The sequence below is a fragment of the Calypte anna genome, chromosome 28 (assembly GCF_003957555.1).
Source record: "Calypte anna isolate BGI_N300 chromosome 28, bCalAnn1_v1.p, whole genome shotgun sequence".
In the NCBI taxonomy this organism is placed as follows: domain Eukaryota; kingdom Metazoa; phylum Chordata; class Aves; order Apodiformes; family Trochilidae; genus Calypte; species Calypte anna.
This window is the reverse complement of record NC_044273.1, coordinates 1,466,321-1,492,261: the sequence shown is the minus strand read 5'-3', so window position 1 is coordinate 1,492,261 and position 25,941 is coordinate 1,466,321. Positions and strand designations below refer to the sequence as shown.

The 25,941-nt window shown below is 49.9% G+C and overlaps 1 protein-coding gene across 1 annotated transcript in view; it reads left to right on the top strand.

The window, feature by feature from the left end:
- The first annotated feature begins 768 nt into the window (after positions 1-768).
- MARCHF2 (membrane associated ring-CH-type finger 2) overlaps positions 769-25,941 on the top strand; it is a 28,582-nt gene continuing 3,409 nt past the window's right edge. The window contains exons 1-4 of the mRNA XM_030466362.1: positions 769-850; positions 9,987-10,191; positions 14,290-14,485; positions 25,328-25,537. Of these exons, the coding sequence (XP_030322222.1) occupies positions 10,016-10,191; positions 14,290-14,485; positions 25,328-25,537 (582 nt within the window). The 5' untranslated portion in view covers positions 769-850; positions 9,987-10,015. The remainder of the gene's footprint in view (positions 851-9,986; positions 10,192-14,289; positions 14,486-25,327; positions 25,538-25,941) is intronic.

Sequence of the window (25,941 nt, the reverse complement as noted above, 5' to 3'; positions counted from 1 at the left end):
CGTGTGAAGCGCAGTTCCCGTGTAACCAGACCCCGCGGGTTCTGTGCATGGTTCGTGCTGTACCGTGGATGAAGCGATTGCCAAACCCTCCCGTGTCTCTCCGGTTCTGTTCCGAACACAACTGCGGCACAAGTTGGGACGAGAATTCGGGACCCGGTACCTCCCCGCTCCCGAGCCCAAGCGCTGCGGTTGCTGCCGGGGCCGGGGAGGGGCGGCCCGGAGCTCGTTCAACCCGCGGGAGCTGCCGGGGAGCGGCTCAGCCCCCTCTGGGAGGCCCCTCCGGAGGCTCCCGGTGCCCCGTAGCCGTCCCTGCCCGGGGCAGCCGCCGCTCAGCGCTGCGGAGCCCTCCCGAGAAGCGGCTCTGGGGGCTCGGGGGGAGGGCGCGGGCTGCGGGGATGCCCGAGGGGCGGGGGCAGCACCGGGGCCGCTCCGTTCCCCGCCGGGTCGGTTCCGCTCCCGTTCCCCGCCGGCTCCGCTCCGTTCCCCGCCGGGTCGGGTCCCTCCGCTCCCCTCCGGCTCCGCTCCTTTGCCCTCCGGGTCGGCTCCGGTCTCGTTGCCCGCCGGGTCCCGGAAGGCGGTGCCGAGGGGGCGGGGCTCCGCCTCCATGCGGCGACGCCATTGGCCGAGCGGCTGTTGCCAGCGGGGTCGCATTGTGACGCCGTCCGGGTTCCGCGCATCCCATTGGCTGAGGCGGTTCCGGCTTCCTCGCGGTGCGGCGCGGGGATTGGCTGCGGCGTTGGCGAGGCCGCTGGGGGCGGGCGGGGGCGGGGGGCGGGGCTTGGGCCGCCGCAGGAGCCGGCGATGGGGCGGCGCGCGCCGCGCTGAGGGTCCGGGGGCGCCGGGACCGCAGGTACCGAGGGAGGGGGGGTGGGACGGGACGGGACGGGGCGGTACCGGGCGGTACCGAACCTGACAGCCCGGGCAGTGGCCACTCCCCACCGGGACCGATTTCCCCACTGCGGTGCGGGGTTGCGGCAGCGGCGTCCCGGGCGGGCCGCGATCCGGTTGTCCCGGAGGCGCGGCCCCGGTGCTCCGAGCCCGCCCCGGGATGGTCCCCACCACAGGGGTCTGGCAGCCTCCCCCCAGCCCGGGCCGCAGGGTCTCGGCGGGGCCTGGCCCCGCTTCCCGCAGCGGCTCCCGGGAGCTCCGGGGCCTTTCCCGCGGGAGCAGCGGAGCCGGCGCTGGGTCCCGCGGGTCCCGGGCTGCGCTCCCGGTTCTGCCTCCAGCGCTGCGGGGCCTCCGGTGGCGGCTGAGGGCAGAGCTGCGGGGGGAAGATCCCGGCCGTGCCCCGGGGAACGCGGGGGTTGTGCGGGAACATCCCCCGGGAAGGGAGAAGGAAATGTCGGAGGTCTGGAGCAGCGTTTTGGGGTTTTTAATTTATTCTGTTCCTGGGGTTTTATTTCTAAAGGTGTAAGGTTGGGGGGGAAGGGGATTCCTAGGGGTTTTCTTCTCCTTTGGAGCCCTCGTTCTGATGAATTTCTTTTTGAGCTCTGCGTGGGGTGTCACGGAGTGCCCTGCGTGGGGAGTTGGTTACAGAGATTTCCCGAGGGATTTCCCACTCCATGTCCCAGCAGGGCTGAAGAAGTTGCCAGGGTCCTGTGTTGAACCCCAGCTGTCTTCCTGTGCCTGGGCACAGAGTTTGGGAGTGACATCTCTTAAACCTGGACCTGGATAGTTGGAATATTGCAAAGTTTCCCTTTTCCAAACTGTTCCCCCCTCTCCTCTAGACTGAAGTTTTCTTGAGGCAGCTGCCGGCCACACAAAGTGCTCAAAGGGACAAACCTCTGAGGGGCTTTTCTCTCAGTCTCAAACCTTTGCCTCTGTCCTATGAGCTTTTTCTCCCCAAAACCAAGATTACAAACTGGGAAGCCACACGATGGGCTTGGGGACTTCTGGCTTCCCCCTGTGCTCTCACTACCCACAGGAATGGTGGTCACCTAAACATGGGGTGATGCTCCTGCCCTAAGGAATAAACTCATAGTTTGGCCCTTTATTGATAAACAACAGGAAAAAGATGCAGCTGGCATTGATCATGAGTGTCCTTATTGTCTGCACATTCAGACTTTCTGAATATCAGACTTTCTGGTGGTGAGGAACCAGGTAGGAATCCCAGCACCAAATCCCAGGCCTGAGACTGACTGCATCTAATTGAGACAAAACTTCTCCTGACTTCAGTAGGGAAAAAAATTTAACCCTTTCTTTCAAAAACAAGCCTGGTTTTTTATACTTAAATATTGGATTCTAAGTTTTGCTTTATGCTAATTTATCCAGAAGTTCTGGAGACTGAAGAAGCTATTAATAGGCAGAAGGAAGGGGTCAGAACTCCATCAGAAAGAGGTAACTCTTGGTTGGGTTACTTCTCCTCCTGGAGGAGCCCATGAGGAGCTCAGGTGTGACAAGCAGACAGGTTGGGTGTCTCTGAAGTCAGTGTTGGTGCTGGCTGAGGAGGAGTGTCAGGGTTAGCCAGGCCAGCTCTGTTTTTTTGTCAGGCTTACAGTGTCTCTGCAGTGTCTGGAGTTGAGGCTGCCCTGCCCTGATGTGCCTTTCATCTGCTCCTGCTCAGGGAAACCCTCCTTGTTTTCCCTTGGACTTGAGTTCCCTTCCCTTGAGCCCTTGTTTTCCTAAGGACTCATTCTTTTCTTGCTTTCTCTTTTCCATCAAGCATTTCTTTCTCTCTCTTTCCCTTCTAATGTGGCTTTTAGTGCTTTTTCAACCTTTTTCTTGTCAAGCATGTGGGTGGTGCTGCAGTGACAGTGACTCCAGTGCCCATGGCCACCCTTTTACCCACCCAGCCCTGCTCAGCTGCCAAGCTCCCAGATGCCCAGAATAATCCTTTTAGCAGCTGGATGTCTTTCCAAGGCCCAAGTGTTTGAATAGTTCTGTACATCTCCAAAGGATAATGGAGACAGCTGCAGGGAGGGGGTTTGGAGGACTGGAAGAGTCCTGGAAGCTTTTCCAGGTGCATTTGGAACTGGGATGGGATGGCAGAGGCTTGAAGGCTGAAAAACCCTTTGTCATGTGCACTGTAAGAGTGAATTTAATTACTGCAGCTGGGGACACAAGGTCTGCCTGCAGGCATGCCCAGTGGAGTGGTGCAGGCAGCTCCACAGCTAAGGAAGTTTTAACTTTGCCAGGAATGGCCCAGGAAACAGCCAAGTGTGAGCTTCATGTGTGTGCCAGGGACCTTAAATAGCAGCTGTAAAACCTGGGGTGTGTGTGTGTGGTTAGCTAATTAACACCACTGGCAGTCTAAGTGAAAACAGGGGAAAAAAAAGCAAAAAAAAAAAAGCATTGAAAGTAATGGTTTCTTGTTTCTGATGTATTTGACTGCCTCCTTTTTTTTTTTCCCCTTTTTCTGTGCAATTGCACTGAGTCTGTGGAGTGAGGTCACCCCGTGCTGGATGCCAAGGAGCCCATGCAGATGAGCAGGATGACAAAAGTACTAATTGTAAACACTTCCAAGAGAATTCTTGCCTTAACAGATGCTGGAGAAGGTCTTTCCTATTCCAGGTTTTTGGTACTGCCCTGGATCAGCCAAGTGCAGGACACGATGATTCCCTGGGAGTCCTTGAAGCAGCATGACCAAAATTCATCCAGCCCAGGCTGGAGAAGTTGGGGCTCTGAGGTTCAGTTAATATCTGAGTTTGTATCTGCCTGAAGAACCACTGAGAAGTAATATTTACATTTAGAGGCTTCTTTCACTACTATTTAAAACATCTTGGCTTTTTACACTACAAACTACTGAGCCATTTCCAAGAAGATGAAGGTAGGAATCAGGCATCTTGAACTGTAAACTGCAGGATGAGTTTATTTTTTCTCCATTTGACTTTGACCCAGCTTTGGATACTTGAGGATTGCAGAATTCCCTTTTTCTAAACTGTTCCCTCTCTCCTCTAGACTGAAGTTCACCACTGGTCTCTCCTTTCTGCTCCCCCCATGTCTGACTTTGGTTACCTTGTGCCTCTGCATCATCCCATCTCCAACCCTTTCCACAAGAGAGAAATGCTCTCTGTGTCCCCTGGAGAACAAAGTGACCACTTCTGGGTTAGGAAAAACTGGGCACAGAGTCTCAGGGATGGAAAAGAGAAATAAAGCCCTGGCTCCCTTCTGGGTGAGCACCTCATCAGTGTGAAGGGCTGGCAAGGAGTTTCCATGAAATTTGTGTAAAATATCTTCCTCTGCTGCTAAAAAACTTTGTGGCTTACTGAGACAGTTAACACCCTGCAGTTTGCCACCTCTCCAGCTCTGGTCTCTTTCTCTTCCTGGGGAGGATTCTGCACATTCCCTCTCTCAGCTTTGGGCCAGGTCTGGACCAGCTCTGCCTGAACTCCTCAGCATCACAGCAACTGGAGCAGCTCTGCTGGGAGAGGTGGTTACCCACTCACTGAGCCCTTGGGACTCTGCTTGGCTCTGCATCCTCCTGTGGAAAAGCTGGGAAGTGGCTATCGGGCTTCTGAGGGGTTGGTTTGAGGAGGTTTTTTGTTTTTTATTTCTTGGTGGAAAGTGGCAGTGATGGTTACAGGTTGTGAGAACCCAAAGCAGAACCCAGTGGTGGGATGTGGGATGGCAGAGTCCTGAAGGCATGGACCAGCAGTGTCTGAGGGCAGGGATTCCTGGTTTATCCTCAAGGAATGCCCAGGAGGGAGCTGTGCAGCCCTGCAAATGCATTCCCTGCCCTAAACCTCTCTGGGATGAGCAGTAGAGTTTGGAACTCATGATTTGTCCCCATTTTCAATCAAAATAGGCATCTGTGAGGTTTCTTCCAGATTTTATGTGGCAGTTCTAACTAAACTTTCCAATTCCTGCTCTAACACAGGGTGATGATGATGATGATGATGATGATGATGATGATGATGATTGGTTAACCTGAAGGGCAGGAGTGCTGTAACTGCTCTTGTGATTTTTATCATGAAATCTGTGATAGACTGAAGGAAACATTCTCCTGCAAAAGGGAAGAAGGGGCAAGGAGCAGAGCTGGCTTGGCAAATGGAAGTGCAAACAAATCAAAGCTGGTTTTTAGGCATTTCTCTGCAAATTGGGGGATGCACCAAACTCTTGCAGTCTTGGCTATAACACCTGTTTCTTTCTTGGAGGTTTTAAGAGTTTTAGTTCTCTCTCTGAAAGAGAGTTTGGGTTTGTTTGGGTTTGAAAAATAAATTACAATTCTGGGCTGTCGTCAACCTTTATTTCCTCCCAGTTTTTCTTGTCCTGCAGACTTCTACTTCACTGTAGACAAAATATTTGAGACCTGTATCTCCAGCAAAAGGAGAAATGTGGCCTGAGCAGAACACTGGAGACCTATGTGGGAAAGGGAGAGAGAGATGAGAATTCTGCAGCACTGACATCAATAGTGAAGTTTCCATTGAGGGTTGAGGAAGGCATTTGTAGTGGTGAGGAGTGGGAGATCAGGGTGAAATCAGCTGGGATCAGCTCTTCCCACTTCTTGGCTGCCCATGGAGAAGGAAGATGCTCTGAGTTGCTGCCCCTTTGGAGCTCTTCAGGTGCAGATGAGTGGCTGGGGTGGTGCCCTTGCTGGGAAGCTCTTGGAAAACTGAGCCTCCTGAAGAGATTTGTGCAGTCAAATAGCAAGATTGGAAAATACAAACAGGGAAGTTGCGTTCCAGATCCAAGGAAATCTGTTCAGAGATCAGCAAGCTGCTCTGAGAAGTGGGAGGCAGGCACTTTGTTCCAGCTCCAGTTTCTCTCCAAGCAGAGCATCATTATTCTTTGTGTAACGGGGTAAATGGTGCTTTATAAAGCAGGGAGAACACTGAGGAGAAAGCAAGTCCTTTCTGGCAAGGGATTCCCAGTCCTGAAATGATGTTTTACATCCTTTGGAGTGATGCCCTTTGAGGGACTGACTGATTGATGTGCTGTACATGCTACAGCTACGGGAAAATCCTCGTGTTTTGGTGTGGTTTGGTTTGGGTTTTTTTGGTTTTGTTTTGCTTTGCTGAATGAAAAAAAACCAACCCAACAACAACCAAACCCACAACCAAACCAAGAGTGCAAAAGAAAACAGCAAAGGGACTTCTGTACCAATGGGTGGGTTGTGTTTGCTACACAGTCTGCCAGTTCCAATAGTCAGGGAAGTGGGGTCCTGAGTGGGAGGAACAGACTGAGCCAGGAGGTGCTGGTTTTCCTTGGTGGATGTGTTCCAGGGAAGCTAATCTGAGAAGAAGGTGGAGCTGGTTCTAATCCCAGTTTGCCCTGGATCTTGTGGAAGCCTCCAGATGGTTCTGAGGATACTCAGCATGGAAATAGCCCCCAGGGGAGCCAGGATCTGCATCCAACAATTCCCCTTGGCTGTGCTCAGGTGGCCTTGGCCTTGCCTGTTGGTGCCTTGACCGTGGCTTTGATCAAGGGATTCATCTGCCCCATGATGGTTTCCCTGGCTGGTAGAAAAAAAATTATCAGATTGCAAAGTCTGAGTATGCAGAATGGAGTTGGGGGACCCTTTAGTTCCTGATGTCCTGCCTGTTCCTTCTGGATGTGTCTTCAGGATGGAGGGACCTTTTAGTTCCTGATGTCCTGCCTGTTCCTTCTGGATGTATCTTCTGGATGGAGGGACCTTTTAGTTCCTGATGTCCTGCCTGTTCCTTCTGGATGTGTCTTCAGGATGGAGGGACCTTTTAGTTCCTGATGTCCTGCCTGTTCCTTCTGGATGTATCTTCTGGATGGAGGGACCCTTTAGTTCCTCCATTTTCCTTCTGGATGGAGAGCAATGGCCCAGCCCCATCTCTGCAGTTCGTTGAGCTCTTCAGTCCTTTAAGGGAGTTTTGAAACCCTGCTGCCTTCTGGATGATCCAGCCTGGATCAGGGAGCTCCTTGCAAAGCCTGCAGACTGCCAAGGGGGATGTTTTGCTGCCATGGTTTGCACCAGCTGCTCCCCAAGGAAAGGTTCAGGTGTTGGAGTTTTGGAGTCCTGGTGCAGAACTGGCTTTTCTGAGCCATCTTTCCACAAAGAGGGTTTGGTTTTCTTCAGTTAATCTCTACAAACTTGGGCCTTTCTCTGCTGGATCTGAGGTTACAAAATGTTGCTGAGAAGAGACTTCTGCTTTATTTGCTCCTCACTGAGGGGATATTGATAATAAACCAGATGTCTCAGAGACTTGTTTTGTTTTTTTTTTAACAAGAACAAGAAATGCATCCCCAAGGAACAGGCTCAGAAATCACAGCTGCCTGGAAAAACACAATGTGTGGTTGGAACCAGCTGTTTGGGTCTTGATTCTGCCTCCGAGTTTTTGGTGTTTTTGCAGTAATTTGGGGGTTGGGTGGGCTCTGTGCTGCTGAGCTGAACCTTCAGGGAGCCAGGGAAGGGACTGGCTTGGCTTGACACTGTGGTTGATGTTCAGCTGGGTCTGAAATTGGAGCTGGAGTGCAGTGCAGATGTTATCTTTGGATTCCAGTTCCTTCCTCACTGCAGCCACAGCAATCTTGCTGCTTTTTCTTTGGACTTGCTGAATGGCATGAGGCAGATGTTAGAGCAGTGACTTGAGGTTCCACCCTGGGATGGAAACACCAAATGTGTAGAAACCCCCCCATTTCTGGGGGGACAGAAAGGTGACAGTTCCCTTTCAGCCTGGAGTTGAGCAAGGACCTGGGCTGTCAGATCTGTCAGATGTGGAGTACAAAGAGCTGCTTTTTACAGGATAAATACTCCCAGGACACAGGGAGCAAGGGCAGTTTTATTCCAATACACAAAATGGACCTTTTTCCCCTGGACTTAAAAATAAACAATGTTTTTGGCTGAACAAATGGACTCGACCTTTTTATTAAAAGCATGGATCTTCTTTTCCTGCCTGGTTCATTCAGAGGTTTTTTAAATTGAAAGAACTCCCTAACTTACAAAACAGCTGACTTAAATCATTGCAGTAGCATTTATCATCTTATTTTTTTGCTCCTTAAAGTTGGAGAGCTTGCTCTCCTTTTTTTTTTTTTAAAGAAAAAGCTATAATAAGAGAAGTGGCTCTAAGGCTGTGTGGTCCTTGCAAAGATGGAGAGAGAGAGAGAGAGAAGCTGAGTCAAGGCAATGCTGATTTTGAAGTTGATGGAAAGGTTCCCATTTGTTTTGATGGGGATTGACCTGCCCAGAAGCTCAAGCCTGGTCTTGTTCAGATGCAGAGGAAGGATTACAGCTTTATGAACCAGATTAGAAACTTCTCTCCTGGAAAGTAGAAAATATTTGGTGACTTGAGGGTGTGCCACGAAGTTTGGCACCTGGTGGGGAAGCACCAGTGAAATGTTCTCTCCCTATGAACACTTTCACCAGGAAAGTAGCTGTCCTTGAAGAAGCCCATGGTTGTGTGAGGGTTGTTTGAATGCCCAAGCCATGAGGGAACACTTGTGCTCACTCCCATCAGTGTTTTCAAGGCTTTGACAATCCTGTTCTCATCCTGGATTTTTTGTTTTCTTCTCCTGCAGTCTGGCCAAGCCTCCAACCAGGAACAAGCCCATATTTTCTTTAGCTATTTTAGTTTGATTTAGGCTTAGCTGAGCCTGACGAAACTGCAGTTTCATGGGAATGTCTGACTCCTGGTGTGCACAGAAATCCTGAAACAAAAAAGCATTCCCTTGGATGGGATGGTGAAGGCTCTTTGCCTGCTTCTGCCTCCAGGAGATGCAGATAGAAGATTCCTCCCCCAAGTCCTCCCCTAAATTAAACAAACCTAATTATTTTCATATTTCTTCTTCAGTAAAGAGGAGGCTTGGAGTTATTTTTGTTTGGTTTGGGGGGTTTTTTTTGTGTTTGTTTTGGTTTTTTAATTCCTTCAGGCACTTGAGCCTTTTATGGCTTTAAACTTCTTTGGGTTTGTTTCCCTCTTGAAATCCAGCCACCAGGATGAGACCCCATTCCAGTGATGATCCCAGCAGTCCTGGTGCTCAGGGATTTCTGTGTATGCCTTACATAAGGCAGTCCTGTTTACAGACACAAGGATTTTGGTCATTACCAGCAGTAGGATGTTTTTGGCTTACGTTCAACTTGTGACTAATTGTAACCCCAGCTCTTTATTTCTGCACAGCTGCCTCTTAGGGACCAGGCTAAAGGAAACTGGAGAAAATGGGATTTTTCTGAGTCTGCAAGGGGCTGGGATGGCCTTGCCAGGGAGGAACATGGCAGAGAGCTCTCTGTCTGCATGTGGCTCCTCCAGCCACCTCCTGGCTGCTCCCATTGGAGTTTTCAGCATCTTCTCCCCACTTTTTGCATTTTCTTCTTGTTCCTTGTGCTCTCTTTGCTGGGTAAATCACAGAGGTGCTCAAAATGGGATGCTGGGCTTTGCTGGCTGCATGTGGCTGTTAGGAAAGTTGTGATCATCTGTTAAAAGGGGAAGGAAGGAGCTCTGGAAGGGTTATCAGTGGTTGTGGTTAACACTTGCATGTTCACTGCTGGGATATTTGTATATTGGTTGGGATATTCCACATGGAATATAGAAAGGAAAGTGTGGATGTTTGTCTAACAAAAGTTTGAAAGTGGAAAATCAAAGGTGGGCTGGGAAAAGCTTTTGGGGTTGGTTGGAGAGGCTTGAAAAGGGCTCAGAAACCACCTGGACACAGAGGAACCTTCCCTGAACTGAGCTGCACAAAGGGGTTTAAGTGCTGTGTTCAGGGAAAACTTTGCAGCTTTTCCAGAGGGTATGAACAGAGGTGTTCAGGGCAGAAAGTCCCTGGCCCATGGGGCTTAGGGCTTGGGGCTTGGGGTTGCCTTCCCCATCTCTGCATCCTCTTGTTAGGTTTGAGAAGCTTCATCAGGTTAGGGGGTGTGTTCCAGGAATTCTCTCCATGAAAGGCAAATTTGCAATTCTGATGCTAAATTATGGAAATAGGACACTTGGATCCTTAGTTTCATGGTAAGGAAGCCTCCAAAAGCCTCTGAAAGGGGACAGAGGGCTGGGGAGCCCCATGGCTGCTGTGTCTCTGGGGTGCCTGGAGCAGGGGGGTGAGGAGGCTCTGGGGTGCTGGGCTCTCACAAGGTGCTGTCCCCTCAGGTCCCTGGGCAGAGGGTCCTGGAGCTGCCATGACTACAGGGGACTGCTGTCACCTCCCTGGCTCCCTCTGTGACTGCCCGGGCAGTGCTGCCCTCTCCAAGTCAGTGGAGGACTCAGACATCGGGCGCCCGCAGTACATCACCCAGGTCACTGCCAAGGATGGACGTCTCCTCTCCACTGTCATCAAGGCACTGGGTGCCCAGAGGTGAGGCTGCTTCAGGGGATGGGTTTGGGATGGCTTTTTTGTGTGTTTTGGCTTTTCTTTTTTCCCCCCTCTTCTTTTTTTTGTGACTCGGTGAGTAGAGGCAGGCATCCCCCAGGGTGAGTGTTTTGGGTGTCTGAATGTGTGGGGTGTGAGCCCCTGTTATCCAGACACTTCCCAGGCTTCTGTTCTCTTTCTGGGTTGGAAAGGAGCTCTGGGATCAGCAACTCCAACCCTTGATCCACTCCCCCCGTGGTTCCCAACCCATGGCACTCAGTGCCACATCCAGTCTCTTCTTAAAAACCTCCAGGGATGGAGAATCCACCCCCTTCCTGGGCTGCCCATTCCAATGCCTGATCACCCTCTCTGTGAAGAATTTTTTCCTGATATCCAACCTAACCCTCCCCTGGCAGAGCTTAAGCCTCTTGTCTGACTGATGGAGCAGAGCTTGACCCCCCCTGGCTCCAGCCTCCTTTCAGGGAGTTGGGGAGAGCGATGAGGTCTCCCCTGAGCCTCCTCTTCTCCAGCCTCAACACCCCCAGCTCCCTCAGCCTCTCTTCATAGGATATGTGCTTAAGTCCCTTCACCAGCCTGGTTGCCTCCTTTGGACCTGCTCCAGCACCTCAATCTCCTTCCTGAGCTGAGGGGCCCAGAACTGGACACAGGACTCAAGATGTGGCCTCACCAGGGCTGAGCACAGGGGCAGAATCCCTTCCCTGGACCTGCTGGCCACGCTGTTCCTGAGCCAGCCCAGGATGCCGTTGGCCTTCTTGGCCACCTGGGCACACTGCTGGCTCCTGTTCAGCTTCCTGGCAATCCAGACTCCCAGGTCCCTTTCTGCCACTCTGTCCCCAGCCTGGAGCTCCCCATGGGGTTGTTGTGTTGAACCTCATCCCCTTGGAATCATCCCAACTCTCCTTTTCTTTGTGGGAACTCTGCCCATCACGTGCTCTTGGTTGGTTCATCTCCCCCATCCCACAGCAGGGGCAGCCCCTGCCCAGTCCTTGCTGGGCACTGGTGGAGCTGGGAGCCCGTGGTAGCCTGGGCATTGTGCTGCTGGTGGAGTGGATTTGCAGCCCCAGGGAGGGGAAGGTGCTTGTCCTGCAGCAATCTCCAGCTCCCAAGGGGACTTGTGACAGCTTCACTTGCTCAAACTCTTCCTTATGTGAGTTCTCATCCTGTGCTTTGAGCAGCTCCCCAAGCAGAGGACACTTGGCAGCACTGTTCAGTCCAGCCAGTGAGTCAGGCTCATTTTGTGTTCAATTCCTGCCTCAACAGCTGTTATTATTTCTTTTTTCAATGAATTTGGCCAAATGTTGATGAGGTGTGAAAGTGGTGACTGCAAACATGGAGGAGGAAAGCTTGATGAGAAGTGAGAAAAACATAATCACTGCATCTAGCAAACCTGGAGCCCATCAATAAAAATGCAAGAACTGAGCTTGCTCTCTGACAAGAAGTTGTACAACCCCTTAAAACCTGGGATAAAAATATTGCCTGAGGAATTACAGGTTAATAAAACCCCAACAAGATTCCTTGTGTGTTCATGGGACACCAGTTCAATCATTTTGGTGCTGATGAGTTTCAGTCTCCTCCTTGTCACCAGCAGTTACCAAAGTGAAGCCCAGAGCAGTGTGACTGTACTGGAAGGTTTTACAGTCTCTCCATTCTGCTGGAAAACTGTGTTTGAGGGTGTATTGTGTGGGAGTGTGACCTGGCTCCCTCCCCCTCCAGATGGGAAGGAAGGAAAATGGAGTCTGATAAGAATTTTTCTTTTTTCTTGCACTGTCAGCAATTTTTTTTCCTTCTGGATTGTTTATTGATAGCCAAGGTTATATTAAAGAAAACCTTTCAAACAGGAAGAGAAGGGCTGAAATAGCTTGCAGATGCTTTTCTTAGGAAAGAAAAAATGTGTGAGAGCATTGGAGTCTTGGGTTTTTTTTTGTCTGTTCCTGTCATTAAGCTGTGTGACTGTAATTTTGGTGTTCTGATACAGAACTGAGCAGTATGGCAAAAAGAAGGCACCTGAAAAGGAGGAGAGAATAAAGCTCAGTGATAAACCAGTGATGCTTGTTAGAGAGAAGGGGATGGTCCAGTGGGTGTACACAGCCTCACAGCCCTAAATATGATTATAAAGCTCAATGTGGCTGAAACCTGCTAAATGTTGAGTTGAAAATGGCAGAGGTCTGTGGTACAGCAGGAGAGGAGTCTTGTTTCTCCTTTAGTGAGCTGCTAATGCACTTTTTGGTGGCTCTTCTCTTCCTTTCATGTCCCACCACCGTTTTTCCCCAGTACCCTCCTTTTCCTTGTGCTGTTTCCATTTCTTGCTTTCTGTTTGGTCTGGTCGTGCAAAGCAATGGAAGGAGCTCTGTTGCTTTTGAGGATTGCAAAGTGTTTGTTCTAAGCTCAGACAGAACCACATCCACCCTTCTGATCACCTGCACTGCCCTTCCCTCCACCTCTTGCTCCTTTTAGAGCTTCAGGGACCACAACTCCGGTTTTCACACCAGGGACCTTTGCAGTGACTCTGTTCTGTTCCTCATGGTTCCCCAGTGTTAGTTCCCTGCTGCCTTGCCCATGCCCAAGATTCCCTCCTCCTCCCAACCCATGAAACATGTTTGTAAATCCTGGGCAATTTCTTTCATCTGCATCACCACACACTGAGCTGTGACCATTATTTTAGGCTGCAGTCATTTCCAGTAACATCCAGTTCCCTAAACTCAGGTATCTGGTGCCATTTGAGGTCCCAGGGCATCCCAGTTGGTATACAAATATCTCCTAGAAGCCCTGTGTCACATCTGTCAGCCCCCTCACAAGAATGTCTTAGGCTCCCTGGGAAACCTCAAATGGTTCTTGTCACTGATGTTCATTCTTAGCAATTCAGTGTTCACCATTAAGGAATAAAATGCTGGGCAGAGGCCCAGTGCAGGGCAACCCACTCTGGACCATGAAAATGAGCCACTTGCTGGTATCCCACTTCTTTCCCACCTTCCAACCATTTTTGCACTCACCAAACATTGTCTTCCATCCACAGCTGCAAAGATTTGGGTGTGAGAGGGAGGGTGAGAAAGGAACATCTTTATTTCAGAGACCCTACTGCAGCTTTCATGCAGTCCAGGCAAACTACATCAGCTATCACCTATCCTGGACAGGTGACCTGATACATTCTATACCTCTTGAGTAGCTCCAGGTGGCTCATCCATGGACCATCCAGTTCACTTTGGGCTTCTGGGTTTGCATCAGCACTTCAGGGTCGGTTCTGGCTCCAGTGTCAGCCTCTCTGCCCACTGTGAGCAGAGCTGGAGACTGGGACACCCCCAGTGCTGTCCCTCAGCTGGCTGGGCTGCTCTGCTTGGATATTGTGGTGCTCAGCCCCAGCTTGAGTCCTGTGTCCAGTTCTGGGCCCCTCAGCTCAGGAAGGAGATTGAGGTGCTGGAGCAGGTCCAGAGAAGAGCAAGGAGGCTGTGAAGGGATCCAGCAGAATTCCTGTGAGGAAGGGCTGAGGGAGCTGGGGGTGTTGAGGCTGGAGAAGAGGAGGCTCAGGGGAGACCTCATCACTCTCTCCAACTCCCTGAAAGGAGGTTGGAGCCAGGGGGGGGGTTGGGCTCTTTTCCCAGGCAACTCTCAGCAAGACAAGAGGGCAGGGTCTCAAGTTGTGCCAGGGGAGGTTTAGGTTGGAGATGAGAAAGAATTTCTTTCTGGAAAGGGTGATCAGGCATTGGAATGGGCTGCCCAGGGAAGTAGTGGATTCTCCGTGTCTGGAGATCTTTCCAAAGAGCCTGGATGTGGCACTGAGTGCCATGGGCTGGGAACTGCAGCAGGAGTGGTTCAAGGGATGGAGTTGATGGTCTCTGCGGTCCCTTCCAACCCAGCCAATTCTATGATTCATCAACACAACCTGAAGATCTTCCTGACCTAAAATGTTCAAGGCACCTCTGTGCTCCCCTGAGACTGGTTTCTTGCTGCTTTGGGGAGTCAGAGTTAGCCCAGCATGCTGGGTGTGTGCCCTGCCAGGGTTTGGTGGGATGAGCCCCTGTTCCCTGCTGTGGTTGTTGTCATTCTGCTGCTCTGATTGTGACTTCATTCTGTTTTCTGTCTCTTTAGTGATGGCCCCATCTGTCGAATCTGTCACGAAGGTGGAAATGGGGAGGGATTGCTTTCCCCTTGTGACTGCACAGGAACCCTGGGCACCGTGCACAAGAGCTGCCTGGAGAAATGGTTATCCTCCTCCAACACAAGTTACTGTGAGCTCTGCCACACAGAATTTGTTGTAGAGAGAAGACCGAGGCCTTTGACAGAGGTACTGCTTTCTTCCTGCTTCCCTTCTGTTTCCTTACCATTTGACAGAAAATGACTGGTTTGCCCGTTTGTCTTTGTGGGTCTGGCTGTCTCCTCCTCACAGTACTTCAGAGCAGTTTGGTTACAGAGCTCAAGTCTCTTATCAGACCAAGTGATGTAGTGGCAAAAGTGCAATTACAATGTTTGGGGCAGCTCTTACCTGTTTAAGTGTCCCCCTCCTCCTCCCCAATGCTACAGAACTACAGAAAATACTGCATGTGTAGATACACTTTAATGCCTGTGAAGCTCTTGGAAATACTGGGTTTTTTCTGTTAGTTTCATCTCATCATGCACTGCATTAGTGCAGCTCTCATGTGTGTGACTCCCTTCTCATGTTCTGCTCTGAAAAGTGAGATGTGGCCATTGCTGAGTCTGCTCATAAAAGCCTTGTCCTCCTCCTTTGACTAATATTGATGTTTGCTTCAAGGCCTTTGGCTCTTGCTCCTTCCTGCTGAGCTGTGGAGCCCTGGAGCTCTCCTGTGTTCCCCCAGGTTGAAGGAGGAAGCAGGACATGGCTCAGCCTGTCCTCATATTCCTCTTTGCATTGACCCTAGGGGACTGGGTTCCTGATGGGGTCCATCAGCCTCCAAGAGCTGGATGGTACAATCCAGGCTCTGGTTGGGCTGTTGGCTGGGTTTGGGGTTAGGTTTTGTCCCACAGAGCTCTCTTCATTCTGTTTAGGTGCTCTGCTGTGCTCACATTGCAGTCTGGGGCCCCTGAGGGTTTTAGCAGCTGCCTGGAATGAAGCTTTTTACACAAGGGCAGCTTGGACCAGGGCATCTTCTGACCTCAGAATTGAAGTGTGCATCTCCAAAGAGGAATGAGTAAATCAAGAGTGAGCTGCAGTACAAAATGCTGTAACAGAGAGCCTGAAACTCAGGAGAAATGCCACGGGGTTTTCAGAGAGGAGCAGAGCCCCCAAGCTGCTACTGGCAGCTGTCAGTGGCTTTGGGATGTGAATTATTTATTACCTCTCATGTCTGGAGACATGGGAAGGGGATAATTCACCTTGTTCTGTGCCTTCTGTGTCTGCCATGGGAACAGTCAGCAATAAAGTGCTGGCAGTGCCTTGGGAGGTTGCACTGGATGAAAATTCACCTGCTGGCAACTCCCCAGCATCACCCAGCCCTAGAGCAATCCTCCTGCCTGCAGTTCACTGACAGCAAACTGTTCCCCCAGCTCGAGGAGCAGCCTGGCTTCCTAAATCCCATCCCTAAATCCCTAAATTCCTAAATCCCAAATTCCTGGGTGCAGGGTGGTTCAGCTGCTTGGGTTGGGCACTGTGAACTGGGCACCCAGGACAGCAAAATACCTCACCTGGCTGGAAAGACTCCCTGGTCTTGTTGTGCTCTTCCCACTGCACTGTAAAATGCCCTCATCCTAGCCTGGAGTCTGGGAAAAGGCATTCAGGAGTTCAGGTTCTCATTTTCCTTGGGCATTGTTACAAGCACCCTGAGCTTCTGCACCAGCAGAATGGGTGCTTGGCAGAAGAAGTGGCTCTGAGTGTGCTTCACCATGGGATGTTTGCATTTTGGGCACTTGGAGTCCAACTTACAGGACTTGGCCACTTTCAGAGTCTGTCAGCTCTTAGCAGAGGCTCTGCCTTATTGCAGAGCCCTTCTGAAGGAGCTGATAACAGCTTCCCCAGCTTGCTAGCACTTTCTATTAATACCTCTGTCTGCAGCCTGGTGTCATCTTGTCCCCCACACCAGATTGGGTCAAAACTCTTCACCAAATACTTTTAGAAAGTGTCATCCCCAAATGGTTTATCTGTTTCTGAGAAGAGGGCTGGGGAAAGAGGCTGCTTATTCATTGAAAAATGACCCTGTTCCCTCAGCCTTCTCATCTGAGAAATCCTCTGCTATTTTGTTATGTGGAGGAGGGGCTGGGGAGTGTTTTGGAACTTTCAGAGGGGTGATGCTGGTGTGGGGATGCTGTTCAGATAAAGGTTCACCATCCACCAAATAAAACTGGGAGGTCAAACCAAAAATGAGTGGGATGGGGACTCAGACTGGGAGTGATGTGGTGTGGGAGCCTTGTGGCAGATGATAAAGTGTCTGTCTCAGGTGTGAAAAGCTCTCCAGTTATCCCAGCCCTGCTCTGCTGTCACTTGGCCACCGTGAAGCCCACAAGAGAATTTGGTGACATGCCACCTGCTGCTCTTGGTCCTCACTTGCTGTTTGCTGCATCCTCCTGCTCCAGCCTGGGCAGGGGTTGAGCTGTTTGTAGTCACTGCTCAGCACTTCTGATCTCCATGGCAATGGGCATCAGCCCCAGAAAAAAAAACATTTCTGTTTCTGGGTGCTTAGAGAGAGGCTGAGAGGTGGCTGGGGGCTGGCGGGGACATCCTGGCAAGGGCTGTGGGGAAGCTGCATGGCTGAGCTGAAATCCTTCTGTTGGAGCTGCAGAAAGTTCTTGCAAGTCAGGAAGTGCCCCAACCAGAATTTCCTGAGTTTTTTCCTTCAGTTCTGTGTTATATATCTGTTATTCCTTCAGAATTTTTCTCTTCAGTCCAGTGTTATATATGTGTTGCAGTGTGGTCTCTGTGTTGTCACTGTCCAGGGACAGGGGACAGATGCCCTCTGTGTGTTCTTGTAGCCCTGTTCAGGAGGCAAAATGATTCATTTCATCCTGGGCTTCTTTGGGGTACTTGGCTTTGATACTGAACACACAGTAATTAAATTTTGCAGCCTTCTTTAGAAGACAGCAACCTCATTCAGCATGGATTAAAGAGAATTGTTAATAGAACTGGGTTTTTTTGTTTTCTTTAAGCAGCCACTTATTTATGTCATGGTCTGTTCAATGTAAAAATAGGGAACTCTCTGCCCAGTGTGCCTGATCTCTGAACCAGGAGTGAGGAACTTATCTGAGCCCAGAGCCAGCTCTGGTAGCCATGGGCTGGCCATGGTCTCTCAGTTTGTTAACCAAGAAATTGGTTGCAAGCTGAAAAAAAAGCAAACAGAAAAACCCCCAAACCCACAAAAAGCTTCTGTTGGGCTGTGAGACAGAGGGGCTGAGTGAGGGCAGGTTTTTAAAGTAGTTTTATGTGTTACCTGAAAGGCTTCAGCAGTTGATACTGGGGTGGAATGTTCAAACCCTAAGTTGCAGTGCAAACACCTTTCCTGGAACAGGGAGTTTCTTCTTCATCCTAATAACAGTAAGTACAGAAAAGGCAGAATTACTGCCTAGGGTTCAGATCAACATCTGTGTCTTTGCTATGCAGAGCACTGTGGAAGATGGAGCACAGCCTTTGGAAATGAAGCTTCTGGCTGGATGCTTGCTTTTGGTTTTGGTTTTTTTTTCCCAAGTAGATGTTCACACAGTTCTTCAGCCAGGTTTGAGTTTATTTGCCCTGACTTCTTACACCCTAAATGTGCCTCAGCCAAACCTGGTTCTTTGGAGTCAATGGAGGGAAGGAAATGCCTCTTGTAATCAATTAATTTCTGCATCCTTAGAAACCTAAATTAGGCTGGTCACCTTGCCTGCCTTTTTTCTGCCTCTAGAAGAACCAAGGTGATTGCACAGCTCTGAATATCCCTCAGTGTTCTCTCTTCTACATCATCTCCTCTCTTTAGCCTCTGCCTAAATCCATCACCAACCTGTTTTCTCTTACAAAGTGCTCTCCCTGCTGAAGGTGCTTTTTCCTCCAGGAATTTCAGGCAGAACTGGATGGGTTGAGACCTCTGGGATTGTGCTGGATGTGGCATTATCCAGAGGGATGGATGCTTTGCCTGTGTTCCCTTAGCAGTGCTCTTCTCCCTGGCTGCTCCACAGGGATGTGGGAGCATGGGGCAGACATGGACCTGAGCCCACTGCTGCCCCTTTGCCCTCTTGGCTTTCCCAGGTCACCAGCAAAAATATTTCCTTGCCATGGCCACCTGGTTTTGTGTATTTTGCCATGGCACTGCCCCCTCTCATTTATCTTTCCCATTTATTAACTGCTTGTAAAATATTCTCATTTTAACCTCTAATTAATTTCCCCTCCTCTGAGTTTTTCTAAACAGGCTCAAGAAAAACATCACCTCCACTTCCAGAGACTCCTGTTCCAGGCCCTGCTGCAACTCAGCTTTGCTTTCCCATCTTCTTTGGGGTTTCCCATCAGGCATGGTCCTGGTGTTGGGCAATCCCTGTGGATCTGTGCCAGGCAGCCAGGGTCTCTTGGGCAGGTGTCAGAGCAGCTGCTGAATCCCAACAAAATGTCAGCTCATGGTCAAGAGGAAGGATGTATTTTTGTCCACACGTCGTGTTAATCCCAGGGAGAGGAACCCAGGGGTTAGAGGACTCAACTCTGAGATTGGGCTGGAATTTCTGGTGCTGAGGCCAAGGCTCTGACGTTGCTAAAATTACCAGGATGTCAAAAGCCAACAGATCCTGGTGGTAAAAGCTGATGAGCATTACACATGACTTGTTCATAGTGCTTCTCTAAGCATTTAATACTTCTGCTAAAGCAGAGCTCACTGATTCCAAAGAAGATTTCTCTGGTGAATCAGCAGCCCTGGAATAGTTTAGCCAGACCCTTTGTTCCCATATTTCTGTCCTCACATATTTCTGTCGTGGTGGAGCTCTAAGAAAATTCTGTTCCAGCATCCTTGGTATTGGTGCTTTCCCCAAATGTGTTTTTAAACATGGTAAAAAGTAGCAACTTTACTAATATCTGCCTGTCCCTAAACCTCTGCAAAACAGCTGCTTCCAAGGGTAGCAAAGCAGTTTTTTTGTTCCTACTGCTTTTCTTTGTGGTTTATTATGCAGTTTTGATTTTAAAAATGCTTTTTTCTCCCTGTTAATACATTTGGTTCATGGAAGCTTGATATTTTATACAGGTCAGTGGGTTAATTTGGGTTGTTTTTTTTTTTTGATGGCTTGTTTCATAAGGCAAGTCCAACTTCCAAACACAACTCTCACTTGCAGCAAAGTGTGGTTCAGATTCTCAGAGCTGTTTGCTGGGCTGGAGTGGGGGAAACCTCCCATGGCTCAGTCTCCACCTCACTGCTCTCTGGTCCCACTGTAACTGTGGGAGGTGCTGCTGGGATGTCTCCAGGACCAGGTTTGCAGGAAGCAGTAGGAATATTTTTATTTCTTTTGCTCATGTTATTAGGAAAGCAAATTTTGCCTCTGGGCACAGCACCCGGTGCAGCCACTGCTGCCCCCCCCTCCCTCCCCTCTCCAGTTCAGGGAACTGGGATGACGTAAATCTCTCCCCCACCCTTCCTCCAGCCTTATCTTCCTTGCAGACAGACTGTTTTTTTCTCTGCTTTCCTGTAACTCTTCTGCTGAGTTCCCTGCACCACTCACTTGTGCTTTCCCAGCTTGGGTCTCTCCTTTCCCAGTACAAGTCCATGTTAGACTCTTATCAGCTGGAACAAACCCCTCCCTGCTCCAGCTGAGTCCTGATCCTTTTTCCTCATCTTTTTCTTGTTATCTTTCCTTGAATTTGCTCTCTGGAGATGTTTCTCTCAAGTCCCACCAGAGACCCTCTGGGGTGTTTCTCCAGGCAGTCCCTGGTGCTGCTTTGCAAACCTGGAACGGTCACTTTGGGGACAAAACTGGCAATATTTCCTCCCTGCACTCTTCTCTTCCCTACATGACCATCTTCACCACTTGGAGCAGCCCTGGCTGTGCCCTGAGGACCTCAAGGACCTGATACCAGGGGGGTTTCCCTGGGGTGCAGCCCACCTCATTCCCCATGGTGACACCAACCCCAGAAGCTCCTCCTCGTGGGGTAGGAAAGTCTCCTGATGGCCTCCAGTGCTGCTCGGGGCAGTTCCTCTCCTCTCCATCATTCCTAATGCTCCTCCAGGTCTTTTTTTCCATGGATCAGCCCAGTGTCCTGTGCTTCCCAGGAGCTGGATCCATCAGGAGTGCATCAGGAAGGCTCCAATACCCAGGCAAGGGGGGATTCAGCTTGGTTGGGGTTGTGGAGCATCAAGAGCAGGTGAAGGACAGTGAGGAAAGGAGGATGAGGAGGGGCAGCTTTGCTCCGTAGCTTTCAACCTTTCTGCTTGCAGAGTTTGGGCTGTTTCTGGATCTCAGGTTCCTGAACTCTGGGTACTTTGTTGGAAAACATTCCCTCTACTGTGGTAAAGGAAAGAGGAGAATCCTCCTGGGCTGCCTGTGGAGCTTGGTGGCCTGCAAGGAGATTTTGGTGGACAGCCAGAGAAGGGATGTGATGATTCCTCTTCTCTAGCTCCATTTATTGGTCTGACATGTTCATCAGTGGCTGGGCAGGGCTAAGAATGCTGCTGGGAAGCAAGGTCATGGCTTTCTTTCTGGCTTAAAGGAGACTCAACAGGCAGCTCAGCAGCCACAGGCTGATTACTTGGTGGACAAAAAGGACATGAGATGTTTTATAGAGTCACAAAATCATTTTGCTTAGAAAAGACCTTTAAGTCCAGTGGTTACCCCAAAGCCACCACTAACCCATGGCTTCCAGCACCACATCTCCAGGGCTCTGAAACCCCTCCAGGGATGATGGGGACTCCAGCCCTGCCCTGGGCAGCCTGGGCCAGGCCCTGAGACCCTTTCCAGGGAGAAATTCTTCCCCAGCCCCAACCTAAACCTCCCCTGGCACAACTTGATTGTGCCAAAAGTTCCTCTTGTCCCATCCCTTGTTCCCTGGGAGCAGAGCCCGACCCCCCCTGGCTCCAACCTCCTCTCAGGGGGTTGCAGAGAGCCACAAGGTCTCCCCTCAGCCTCCTCTGCTCTAGGATCAACACCCCCAGGGCCCTCAGCTGCTCCTCACAACTTCTCCAGACCTTTTCCTTCTGCTCCAGACCCTTCCCCAGCTCCGTTCCCTTCTCTGGACACTCTCCAGCCCCTCAAAGTCCTTCTTGTCCTGAGGGGTCCAGAACTGAGCCCAGGACTGGAGGTGCTGGTGCTGCTGCTGACACTTGGTGTGGGGATGCCATGGGCCCTGGGACATCCAGCTCAGAGCCATGTGCATTTTGCAGCACCAGGTCAGTGAGCTGTAGGGATCCATTATTCTGAAATACCAATTTTTAACCCCCCAGAAGGACTGCAAGGTGCTGAGCACTGCTGAGTCTGAACCTCATCAGTCTGTTCCCCTTGCTGCCAAGGGACAGAATGCAGCCCAGCTCCAAGACATGGAGTAGATGGGATCCCCTGGGATCTACTTCTGTTACACTTTGAACTCCCTCTCTGGGCTTTCAGAGAAGCTCATGATCTCCTGCTGCCTTTTTCTGCATGCTCTTCTCTTCCTTCTGTCACCTGGGGCTCCTCTTGGTTTCATCAGCAAGAATCAGATATTTGGCACCTGGGGTCCAACAAACAAAGTCCCTTCCACAGCCCTGCAGAGCCCAGGGGAAAAAAAATAAAAAGCATCTGGGAAAGCCTCAGGATCCTGCTGGAAGACAAAGAAACAGGGTTGTACCCAGAGTAAACTTCTCCTACAAGCAGAGAGAGGAAATTAATTTCCAGCAGGGTGTCTTGGGACCCAACTCCTAACCCCACAGCCAGCTCTACCCCTTTCCCTTGAGTTTCCCTGGGATTTCACTGGGAAGCACTTGGTTTGGGGCTTGGCCTGGAAGAACCAACTTGTGCTTTTGTTGCTTTCCCAAGATTTTTTTCCTACAAAAATTGTTTAATTCAACTGACCACTTTCTGGATTGTTTGCAGGGTTTATTTGAAATCCTGTATCCAGCAGAGAGCTGCTGTGCAGCAGTTTTACTGTCTCAGTGCACATTGGCAAAGGAAATCAACTACTTCAAAAGGAAGTTAATTTGCTTCATGCCTTGATATCTTTGGCTCCCATTTTAGGGAGGAAGAAGGAGTTTCGAAGGTCACGAGGCATATAAATAGAATAAGATAAAACACAGCAGAAATAAGATAAAATGCAGTGCTGTGCCTGAGATTCTTATTCCATGAAGGTCAAAAGTGACCCAAGATCTCCTCTGGAGGGGTCGGGGTGCTCTGGAATTGCTGCTGGAGGGATGTGATTCCCCTCAGGGACTTTGCACATGGCCAGGGCTCTGATCCATGGAGCTGCCAGGAGCAGCTTTCCTGGGTGGATGACTTGTTCCCTGCTCTCCTTTCCTCTTAGGGCTCTGTGTGGTCCTTACCTTCCCCAGCAGCTCATCCCTGCAGAGCCACACAAGGGATGTTTTGCAGCTCTGCCTCCCAGCTCCCCCAGTTGTGGCTGCTCTGAGATTTCTTTCTGGCTCTCTGGCCACCAGGTTGTGCTCGGAATGGCTTTTAAAATGCCTCTAACTTGTCCTCTGTTGTTGCAGGAGCATTACTCTGCCTGTGCTTTTTAGCTCCCAGGTTGCTCTTTAGCTCCATGAGCTCTGGTTGGGTCACTCAGATGGTTCAGGTAAAACATCTTGCTCCTCCCAGGTGAAATTCCTGGCCAGGCTCCAGGCTCCTTCTCTGTCCTTGGCCAGCACATGTCCCATCTCAGTGGCTGCAGAGCTTCCTCTGACCATTATGCTGCTTTTCCTTGCTTGGATTCCCCATCTCCCCCTTTTCTTTGCCATGCCAACAAAAGTTGTCTGTGCTTCCCCCCCCTGTCCTCACCCCTCTGTCCATGCCTCAGGTTTTATGCTCTCTGGAGGTAAATCTGCACTCATTTGGGTGCTGCCTTCTGGGCTAATGCTTCCTGCTTATCTTTTTGGCCAGCTGGGAACCCAAGTTACCTGGCATGGCCTCATTCACTTTTCTGCAAAGCTGCCACCACCCCTTCTGTACCTGCTGTTTAAGCAGTGGTTCCCCACTCTCTGCAGAGTTCTCAGCTCCCTTTTCATGCTGCCTGTTGAAAAGTGGGCACATTGCTCCTCCAGGTCTGCCAGAAGCCTGGCCCTGGCTGCTTCAGGGATATTCCCTTTGTTTGGGCCTTTTCCTTTTTTTCTTTTTCCTTTTTTTCTTTTCTTCTTTCTTTCTTTTTTTCCTTTTTTTCTTCTTTTTTTCTCTTTTTCTCTTTTTCTCTTTTTCTTTCTCCTTTTCTCCTTTTCTCCTTTTCTCCTTCTTTTCTCCTTCTTTTCTCCTTCTTTTCTCCTTCTTTTCTCCTTCTTTTCTCCTTCTTTTCTCCTTCTTTTCTCCTTCTTTTCTCCTTCTTTTCTCCTTCTTTTCTCCTTCTTTTCTCCTTCTTTTCTCCTTCTTTTCTCCTTCTTTTCTCCTTCTTTTCTCCTTCTTTTCTCCTTCTTTTCTCCTTCTTTCTCCTTCCTTTCTTTTTCTTCTTTTCTTCTTTCTTCTTTTCTTCTTTTCTCTTTTCTTCTTTTCTTCTTTTCTTCTTTTCTTCTTTTCTCCTTTTCTCCTTTTCTCCTTTTCTTCCTTTCTTCTTCTTTTTTTTTTTTTTAAATGAACCCACTCATCCTCATGCAGGAAAGCAGGAAGGATCTGGCAGCCCAGGACACACAACTCCCATTACCAATGTGCTGTAACAACTCTGGGTGTTGGTAGGAACTCCTTGCTATTCTAGAAAAGGAGAGAAAAGGCTGAAAATACCCTAATCCCAGAAAAACTAGAACAATTGCTGTTGTCAGAGTCAAGTGTATGAAATGAACCCACACTGGAAGCAAGTTGGGACTCAAAAAAATATGTGAACATTTTGGGACTGGCTTTTGAGGGAAAGCTGCCAGGGTCTGCAACCCACTGATCCTGAGAGCTGAAAAGGAGAAACATTTCCAAAGCCTCTTGGTAACACAGAGGAAAGTGCAGCAACTTCCACTGTGCTGCCTGCACAGCCAAAATCCTGGAAATGGGAAGGAAAACACCAGAATCAGCTCTGTCCAGGTCCTGGCAGGTCTCTCATCCCATAACCAGGGAGTGAGCCCTGCAGTGAAAAGGTGTTTGGGATTTTGCAGTCATGAGGTGGAGTGGTCAGGAGCTGTGTGATGCTCCCTTGTCCCTTCCTCATCAGTGGGGATCCTGTGGGATCCTGTGGGGATCCTGTGGGATCCACTGAGCTCTGACAGAGAGCAAGGGGGGATCTTTACCCACGCAGCTCGGGGTCCCTCCTCACCTGACAGTCGTGCTGCTTTCTCTTTAGAAACTGTCTAAAGCTTTCTTGTGAGAAAAATGAAGGTTTGGGCTCAGGGTGTTCTGTAAAAAGAAAAAAAATGGGTTTGTATTACCTTCCTCTGCCAGGGCCAGCCCAGCACTGTGGCCTCTTGGCTGCTCTCCTGCTTTGTCTGTTCAGGTGCAAAGCTTCCTGCTAGTTCCTCATTTTCTTTGTGCCTTCCTTTGTTTTCTTTTTCCCTCCAGTCTTGGTTTCTTAGCTGCTGAAGTGTTAACACTTTTTTCCCTCTCTGTCATCATCATCTCAGTGCCAGTCCTGGTTGCAGGGGTCAGCATTCCCTGAGGACTCTGTTGTCCCCTCTGCTGCAGATCTTGCACAGATCCTTAGGGGGGACGTGGACATTTCAGATTTTTTTTAAAAATCAGAAGTAAAATTCCACAACTCTCTAGAAGGAACCAGAGGGCTGGATTTGGGGCAGCTGCCATTATGGTTCCCCCCAGCTCCAGCATTCTGGGTGTGTTTCTATTGAAGCTCAATCCTGCCAGACCTTTCCTAAAACAGATTTTACTGAACCAACCTCCCTCTGCCTGCTCCTTGCTGCTGCCCTGAAGAGCCCAGCCAGCTCCAGGATTTCCTACTGCATCACCTGTATATATTCCTCAGTTCTCTCTTCCCTTTCCCTTGTTGGTTGTTAAAATCCCACGTGATGCTCTCTAGCTATATTTTTGTCAGGGTTTATATGAGTTCAGTGCAGGTGGAGCCTGCAGAGAGCAGGACAGAGCATCCCAGTGCTGTTCTGCTCTGCTAATCCCTTTGCTCCCTCCCTCCCTGCAGTGGCTGAAGGATCCTGGTCCCCGGAATGAGAAGAGGACCCTTTTCTGTGACATGGTGTGTTTCCTGTTCATCACCCCTCTGGCTGCCATCTCGGGGTGGCTGTGTCTGAGGGGAGCCCAGGACCATTTGCAGTTCAACAGTCGGCTCGAGGCCATCGGACTCATAGCACTCACTATTGCACTTTTCACAATCTATGTCCTCTGGACACTGGTAAGTGCTGCCCAGGCTCTTCTTTCCCTTCAAAAGGAGCTCCAAGGGCTGGGTTGCTCCCTCTTGGTGCAGCCAGCACTTCTGATGCCCCTCAGGAGAAAACCTGGGGCTCTTTGTCTTGAACGTCCATTTAATTGTCTTCAAATAATCAAGCTGCTGAAGTTGTTGGGAGAATGAGTTGTTCTTGCTGAGAATGAGAAACCATGAGACAACTGCAGTTTACATGAGGCCAAAGCTAAGGGAACACTTGCCAAGTTTTTAAGTTAGGGCCATGAAGAGTTTTCAAAAGATCATAGTGTTTGCCAGCCTTAATTTTTTAAATAGATGGAATAGAGTGAAAGAAAAGGTTCTGCTGAATGCCTGGTGGTTGGACTTGATCTTGAAGGTCCTTTCCAATCATGATG